The sequence below is a fragment of the Monoraphidium neglectum genome (genome assembly GCF_000611645.1).
Source record: "Monoraphidium neglectum strain SAG 48.87 unplaced genomic scaffold scaffold01683, whole genome shotgun sequence".
NCBI classification, from domain to species: domain Eukaryota; kingdom Viridiplantae; phylum Chlorophyta; class Chlorophyceae; order Sphaeropleales; family Selenastraceae; genus Monoraphidium; species Monoraphidium neglectum.
Window position 1 is genome coordinate 2,941 of NW_014011945.1, and position 8,309 is coordinate 11,249.

Consider the following 8,309-nt stretch of genomic DNA (forward strand, 5'->3'; position numbering starts at 1 on the left):
GGGGCTGCATGGCCGCCTCCCGCCAGCGGCGAGGGCATCGCCGCGGCCCGCGCGGCGGCGGGGGCGGTGGTGTGGTCGGCGGCGGTCGTCGACGGCGTGCCCGGCATGCTGGGGGCGGGGGATTTTGTGGGGGAGCTCGGCTTTGGGGTGCTCACGGCCGGGGTCGTGCCGGAGGGGGCGCCCATGTTCCCTGTGTGGCTCAAGGGTGCGGGGATTGGCGGCGGCGACAGCGCTGGCGGCGGCGGCGGCGGCGGCGCTGACTGCGGCGGCGGCGGCGGCGGCAGCGGCGGGGAGGGGAATGGGGACGGCTGCGAACTGGCGGAGCAGGACGAGCCCTTTATGGTGGGACTTTTTGGGTTGAGTCCGGGGTTTGATGTGTTGGGGGTTTGCTTGTGATGTGGTGATGTTGCATCGTTTGGGGGTGCCTGGAGGGAGGTTTAGTGGTGGAGTGTGCTGGGCAATATTTGTCTGGGTTGTCTTATTTTGTGGCGCGCTTGCTTGGCTGGGCACTGCCTGTCTCCAGCCGTTGGGGCTGGGGCCGGCGACTCAGATGAGCATGCCAGCCGGACCGGCAGTCTTGCGAATTCACCACGCCTACGGCGTGGTCGCTGGGCAGGCTTCTGATGCGGGCCCGTCGCCCTGCATCCCTTGGCCCCGGCTTCAGCCCCTGGGCAGCAGGGCAGGAACTCTCGTGTCGCGCACGGTCGTGCAACACGAGGCTCCGCTTTACTCTCGCAAGCTGGTCGCCCGAGCCGTCGTGGCACCGCCTTCGGCAAGCCGGCGGCTGCACACAGCTTGCACCTCGCCCTGCCTGCAGACCTCGGCTCAAGTCGAGAGGCGCCCTCCTTCACCGCGTCAGCGCTCTCGCCTGCTTTTTGATCTGAGGTGGTCGCTCCAGCCCCCTCCCTCGGCCATAAATCCATCACCCACGCACATGGGCCCCAGAGGCCCCCACCACACCCCATCGCGTGCAACCTCACTCCACCCCAACCCACCGCGACCCACCCCAACCCAGCTCAACCCAACCCAAACCAAACCAACCCAAACCAAACCAACTTAATCCAATGCATCTCAATTCACCCCCCCCCCTCACCCCCCAGGCCCAGGCCGTCCACCTGGGTCAGCTGACCCTGACCCCCAGGGAGGCCGCCCTGCTGCTGGCGGCACAGAGGGCCATGGAGCGCGGGATCGCCCTGCAAAAGGTCGGTATGGGGGTGTTTGGGTGCGTTTTTTTTTGGGGGGGGGGGCAATGCTGGCCGCTGCTTGACTTCAGTGATGATTCACCAGGCTGCGGGGTGTCAGCTCTGTTAACAGAGCTGACAACCTATCTACACACATCCCAACGTTGGGATGTCTGTAGGTAGGTTGTGAAGCTTCCAAGGGATTCAAATGGTAGTGGTGATGTTGACAGGTACAAATCTAGTGGTTCTGTGGGGAATTGGCGCACTATTTTTCTGAAGAAATTGACTTTCCAGGTGTCTATGGCAGCTGGCACTTTTTGGTGACTGGGTGGATGGGGTAAGGCAGGTGGTGTAGCAGGATCACGAGGACACCACCCTCCTTGGCAGCCCTGCCTGTGTTGGGTGCACCTTTCAGGGCCGACGCCAGAGCAACTGCCCCAGAGACGGTTCACGCAGCGGCCGGCAAGCCAGCTCCAGCGGCTAGCAGACGAGCTTGAGCTGGCTTGGCGCCTGCCTGCATGGCTTGGGCTCAGCCAAGCGACTAGGTAGGGGTGCATCTGGGGGGAAATAAATGGCTGCGTGAGCCAGAGCGGCCAATGCCTGCATGTAGTGCTGCCAGCGGGGCTCTTGCGTTGGGCACTTTTCCGGACTGAAACAGGGCCACAATCGGGCCCAAGCGCAGCTGCTGTTGCTCGGTCTGCCCGGGGGGCCTGACTGCACCTCAGGCAACCACTGGCTGCCCTGCAAAGCAGTGCGGCCCTGCGGCTTGTCGTAAGTGCACCCACTCCAATTGAAATCACGACAGCACCTCCTTGGCATGACAGCTAAGATGCTGCTTTGGGACTTGATCTTCTCACATAAACTCAGCGTAGACGTGAACTTCTCTGTAAGTTTGCTTGCAAGAACCTTGGTCGGCTGGGATATGGGGGTTTTTGGGTGCGGGGGTGTCACTGGCCGCCGACCTGTTTTGAAATTTCAGGGTTCATGGCTCAGCTGCCGGGTACGGGCCCTGGTGGGATGTTTGCATATCAGGTGACAAGCTTCCAAGGGATGAATCTTGATGATGGCATTTTCAAAATGGGTGTTTTTGTGGGTGGGTTTGTGAACAGCTGTCCCAGCAGAAAGCTTTCACGGGGCAGCCCGCTGTCTTCTGTGATCGAGTGGGGCCAGGCTGGTGGTGGTTGCCCTGAAGGCAAAGCACCACCTCTCTGGCAGCCCCGCCTTCGTTGTGGCAGCTGCTGCTATGCGGTCGGCCGGGGCTGCCTGCATACGCCTCATCTTCCCAGCAACCCCGGGGCTGCGCAAAACAGTGCAGCCCATGGGCGCCGGTTCCCCCGCTGCCCCACCGGACGATCAAAAGTTCACTGCCCCCTGCAAATCTCGCCTTGTTTGCTGTTCCGCGTCTCCAAGGGCACCCGCCAAGCCAGGGCGGATGGGGAGGGGCCCTCTGCCCTCGACGGCACGTATGCGGGGGCCGCCAGCGCCGCCGCCCTTCGCAGCCTGCTGCACGGCAGCTGCAGCACCGCCGCGGCGGCTGCCCCCACAAAAGACAGCGACGCCGGCGCGTTGGCCGGCGCTGCCAAATGCGCCCCAGGCTTTGCCGCGACGCCTGGCGTCGCGGCGCCGGCCGCCCTGGCCGCGCTGCCCTTGGCGGCTGCAGGGGGCGCTGACTCAGGTACAGCCGCAACGGCAGAAGCTTCCGCGGAGGCAGCGGCGGCGGCGGCGCTGGTGCTGGCGCCGCAGCCCTTCAGCCACGGCCAGGCCTCGCGCTTTGCAGGCACGAATCTGCTGCAAGCTGCGTTTGGCTGGGCCCCCAGCTGGGCGCCGCTGCCAGCTGCAGCAGTGGAGGCCGCAGAGGCGGCCGCGCTTGAAGCCCTGTCTAGCGCAGCAGCAGCGGCAACGGCGCCGGACGGCGGCGCCGACAGCAATTGTCCGCCCGCCGCCGCGGGCGGCGGCGCGGACGCGAAGGCCGGGGCCGTGGCGGCGGCCGAGGCGGCGCTGCCGCCGCCAGGCGAGGGCTTCGTGCCGTGCGTGTGGCCGGCGGCGGCGGTGTCTTATCTCATGGTGCCGATCAGGAGGCGTGATCTGGGTGGCGGCAGCAGCATGGGCAGCGGCGATGATGATCATGATGTTAGGGACGATCCAGTGCTCTCCGCTGCGCTGCGGCCGCCCTACGCCGCCCCGCCCGCCGCCGGCGGCGCCGCGGGCGCTCCAACGGGCCGCGGCAGCCAGGGGCGGGGACAGGCCGGCGGCGGCGAGAGGGTCCAAGGGGGCCAGGTGGGGGAGGACGAGGAGGAGGATGAGTGCCCCTACGCCATCGACTGGCTGTTCCTGCGAGAGCTGGCTGTGGGCCCCCTGCCAGCACCCCTGTTCGTCCGCGCGCTTGCCGGGCTGACCAACAGCGGCGGCGACGGCGACGGGCGGCAGCGGGGGCGGGCGCGGAGGCGCCTGGTGGTGGACGCGCTGTGGCCAGCCGCCCGCGCGCTTGCGGAGGGGCCGCCGCTGGTGGGGCCCGCGGAGTGCGCGGCGGCGTGCGCGGTGGGCGCGGCGGGGCTGGCGGCGTGTGAAGTGCTGAGGGCTGGCGTGGTGGCGGAGCTGCGGCAGAGGGTGGTGATCAGTCAGCATAGGGGCCAGGTGGGTGAGCAGTGACAGGAGCGCTGTTGCGGCCTGCAAGGAGAGCCATTTTTCATCGATCTGGGTTGCAGTGGCGCTATGGCATGAGTAACTTATGTACGTATATATGTACGTGGGTGTTCTGCCTTTGTTATAGGGTGTGGATAATGGGGCAGGTAGGATCGTCTAGCAGCAGTTTCCCCGCCCTTTATTCCACCAAATGCTCAACAAATAAACACACCATTTTTACAAAACCTGCTGGCAATCATTCATTACGAAAAAATCCCCCCTCATCCCACCCAATCCAGATCTGGCGCGTCACAGGCGTCTCCCGATCCCTCACCGCCTCGACCCCCGGCGTCTTCGGCCCCGCCAGCGCCGCCGATTATCTCTCAGATCACTACGCCGTCGCCAACCTCGGACCGGAACTCCCGCTCCTCGAGGTTCGATCGGGCCGAGGCATCTGCGACGGGCGTTGCCTGGGCGTCGGCCCCGCGGTGCGCCGCGCGGCGCAGGCCGCGCACTCGCGGGCGCAGGCGGCCAGCAAGGCGGCGCTGGTGGCAGCCCAAAAGAAGAGGCGGGAGCTCAAGAGGCGGATGAGGGAGGGGGAAGAGGCCGGCGGCGAGGCGGCCGCAGCGGCGGGGCTGGCAGAAGACGGCCCGCCTGCCGGCGACGCCGCCGGCGGCCTGCGCGCTCTGGGTGCCGCCGCCGCGGCCGGCAAGCGGGCCGGCTCGCAGCTCCAGCGCGCCTGGTGGCGCGAGGACGAGGCCGCGGCGGCCGCGTCTGTGCTGCCGCTCGAGCTCGCCTGGGTGCTGCCGCTGCGGCGGCGGCAGTGGGCCCAGCTGAATGCGCTGCCTGGCATGGTGTTCAGGCTGGCGGCGCTGCTGCAGCTTGAGGAAGCTGAGGGGCATCTGACAGCCGTGCAGCGGCGCGCCGGTGCAGGGGATGAGCGGGGCGCGCCCACCGGGGAGCAGCAGCAAGCACAGGGCGCAGGGGAGCGGGAGGAGTGTGAGGGGCGCCAGGGCTCTCCAGCAGAGGCGGCTGCGGAGGAGCCGCCCGCGGCGGTTGGATCTGCCGCGGCGGCAAGCGTCGACGACGGCGGCGGAGGATGTGCAGACGCCGCAATGGCAGAGGCAGAGGCGGGGCTTGCCACGCTGCAGCCTGAGGAAGGGGGGGCCGGCGGCCCGGGCGGCCTGAGCGCGGCTGCAGGGCCCGAGGCAGCACCCAGCGGCCATCTTGGCATGGCTGGCGGCGCCGAGGGCATGGCGGCAGGGGGGGCGCCGGTCGCGCCGGGCGGCCGTTTTCGCGAGCAAACGCCGCCGCCGCCGCCGGCCCCTGCGGCGCCGGTGGAGCTGCCCCCTCCGCTGCTGCTGGTGGCCCTCACGACAGTGCAGGCCGGGGAGGGCTTTGACCAGGAGGTGGGCCGATGATTTTGGAGTGTGTCGGTATGTATGACGTTATGTGTGTGTTTGCGTGTGTGTTGGGGGGAGACGGTGAAAGGCAGCAGGGGTGACACGCAAGCTGGTTGCTTGGCGTCTGCAAGGCGGTCAATCGCCACGGTTGGCTCAACAACACTCGCCCCTTGCGGCCCATGCATGCTGTGTTCGTCGAAAAAATGGCGCCATACGTGTCTCTGCTCGACCGCCCACGACCCCCCTACGTCCCCGGGCCCCCTCGCCCTCGGCATGCGCCACATACTCGTCGCGCCCACGCGGCCCACCCGTCTACACACGGCTCTCTACCATCCTGGACTTGCCGATTCTACATTCCAATCACCAGCTGCTGGAGGTAGGTGCAGGCTATGGCTCTCAGGGGCGCGCCAATACTGCAGGCTACCAGCTACTGGGCGGCGTGACGCCATCGTTCTTTATGGCTTTACTTTGGACAGCCACATGCGACTAGCCACCTCGTGCATCAAATCGACCTGCCATTGAGAAACAAACATGTCCACCTTGATCGACACCTCTGCGCCCCGGGGGCCCGAACCCTTGCACAAGATTTGGCTCATCAATCAATCACCCGACAACCGCAATCAACCGCAATCAACCGCCCCAGTTCTTGGGTGACGTGCTGCTCAAGTTCCTGGCCTGCAGCTACCTGGTGCAGGTGATGACATCAGCATGTATGGTGTTCACTTGTTGGCGGTGTGAGACAAAGCAAGGCTGCACACACTCGTATTCCGGAGCACTGGAGCCATTGTTTGAAGGAGATGCCCTCCTGCTTGGACGCCGTCCGCCGCCAACTAAAGCACCGCAAGTCGGCGCCAAACGGCTTGCTGGCAGTGATCCCTGCACCCGAGTGCGGGGGGCCTTCTAGATCCCCGTATCGCTCACCCCCCCCACACACATAATAAACAATAAGGCCCATGCCCCCCGTAAAACCCTGCCCACCGCTGCTTGCTGGCCCTCCCTCCCTTTCAACCCTCACCTCCTCCCCTCCCCAAACCCGTCTTGCGCCGCAGTCCCGCCCCGAAGCCAATGAGGGGGAGCTGTCTGTGGAGAAAGCCGCCCTTGTCAGCAACTGGGCCCTGGCGCAGAGGTGGGTTCCGCGATAACAAGGTTTGTGGGGTGTGTGTGTGTGTGTGTGTGTGTGTGTGTGTGTGTGTGTGTGTGTGCACATGTGTGTGTAAGGGGGGGGCCGGAGGACCTGGGTTGGGTTCAGGACCTTGGAGGTGAGGGTGAGAATAAGGATTAGACCGACAAGTGTATACTTGTCGGTGGAACACCGGCAATATATTGCCGGTGTTCCAAACACGGGGGATGCATCATCGATGCTGGGGCTTGCCAAGAAGCGCCAACACCCGCCAGCTGCGTCCCTCAACTTGATGCACAGACCGAATCGACAGCTCTGGTCTACAAAGAACTATTCAGCCTCCATCCTTGCTGCCACCCATACGCGTGGATGGATGCCCCCCCTTGGCAACGCCCGAATCACAGGTCGCGCGCCCTGGGCCTGGCAGACCACCTGCGCCTGGTGCCGTTTGAGCCCGTCCCCAGGTGGGGGCCGCGCGCCCTGGCGGCGGCGGCGGAGGGCCCGATACAAGTAAGCGGCTGGGTGCCAGGACAATTTTCGAGCGGCAAACATTCAGCCGTAATGGATGCCCGCACATCCTATTGGGGTTGGAGCAGAACAGGGGAGCTGGGGCAGGGGCCAAGGTGCTGCTGATGCGCTGCGACAAACGGCTATAGGAAATGGCCCTCTCGCTCGTCCTGGGGAGTTTAGCAGCGTATGTGGCCGCGTTGGTTTGGATTCTGACATCAGCTGGCATTGCAACAATCGCGTCGTTGCCAACCTCCAGGTGCGCGCGCGGGGCAAGGTCACCGCTGACGTCATGGAGTCACTCGTGGGCGCGGCCTACGTGACCCACCCGAACACGCGGCGGCTGACCACGGCCCTGCTGGCACGGCCCCCTGAACCAGCGGGCGCTTGCGGGGGAAGCGGCGGCGCTGACCAGGGCGCAGGAGAAGGCGGCGGTGCCAGCCTCGCCCTGCGGCTGCACGCCGCGGGCGTTTGCGGCGTCAGCGGTCCGGCGGGCGAGGCGGCTGCGGCGCCGCCGCTGCCGCTGGCGCCCGGCGGCCTGCTGCAGGCGGCGCGGATGTGCGTCAATATTGGGCTGCTGCCACCAGGCGAGTGGGGGGCGTGGATTGGTGAAGGCACCCAAGGGAGGATTTGATAACATCGCTCTTGCATCGTCATGTAGGGATGTTGTTCCTGCGTCACGCTGTGATCATCACGAATGATATGACTGTGCACCAACCAGGGATTTGAAACAACAATTCTGCCCACGACCTGCAACGACAGCCCCCCTCCCTCGTCAAATGCAGATCCCCTGGAGGTGCTCTCCCGCAAGCCCCGCTGGCGCCAGCCCCCCTCCCTGGCGCACGCCCCCGGCCCCTCGCCCCGCGCCACGGCCGCGGCCGCGCGGCCGCTGGCCCAGGCCGTCATGGCGGCCCTGGGGGGTTCCTACGTTTTCAGGGACCCCCTGCTGCTGGCGCAGGCGCTGACCCACGTGTCTGTCCTGGGGGCGGCCAGCTACCAGCGGCTGGAGTTCCTGGGAGACGGTGGGTTGCGGTGGGGGCTTCAGCTGGATCTGGGGGGTTGGCATTTGCATGTGTGTTTGTACACGTTGCCGCGGGAAGATTTCAGAGTTGGGATGGGGGCTGTTCTGGTTGCATGTTGAAGTTTGTCGAGACTTTGGGTTTGGGGCCGAATGAGTCTGGTCTGAGATCTGTTGGTGTGACAAAAGGCTGAAGCTGGAAGGTGGATGGGCAGTGGTGCGTAGTTTTTGTGGGTCGCGTGTGCAGGGGCAAGACACCTGCGTGGCTTACAGCAGCCTGGGTCATACTCCCGGCAAATTTTCTTCCACCACAAGCGCATCCTAGGTTGGGGGATCAGGGAGTTTTGGTGCCGGGGTTCTGTCCAGGGAGTTTCGCATCTTGTACTCAGGGAAGGTAGCATGGGCTTGGCTGGTAAACGCTGAGTGATTGTAGGGAGTTGCGGGGGCGGGGGGGGGGA

General features: G+C 65.7%; 1 protein-coding gene across 1 annotated transcript in view; it reads left to right on the forward strand.

The window, feature by feature from the left end:
- The window catches only part of MNEG_8703 (hypothetical protein), a gene marked incomplete at both ends in the record, with an annotated part of 10,169 nt that extends 2,124 nt beyond the window's left edge, over positions 1–8,045 (forward strand). The window contains 11 exons of the mRNA XM_014042824.1: positions 27–342; positions 1,101–1,222; positions 2,609–3,815; positions 4,103–5,212; positions 5,574–5,582; positions 5,850–5,900; positions 6,256–6,332; positions 6,731–6,836; positions 7,093–7,391; positions 7,596–7,855; positions 8,041–8,045. Coding sequence (XP_013898278.1) covers positions 27–342; positions 1,101–1,222; positions 2,609–3,815; positions 4,103–5,212; positions 5,574–5,582; positions 5,850–5,900; positions 6,256–6,332; positions 6,731–6,836; positions 7,093–7,391; positions 7,596–7,855; positions 8,041–8,045 — 3,562 coding nt within the window. The remainder of the gene's footprint in view (positions 1–26; positions 343–1,100; positions 1,223–2,608; positions 3,816–4,102; positions 5,213–5,573; positions 5,583–5,849; positions 5,901–6,255; positions 6,333–6,730; positions 6,837–7,092; positions 7,392–7,595; positions 7,856–8,040) is intronic.
- Positions 8,046–8,309: the final 264 nt, after the last annotated feature.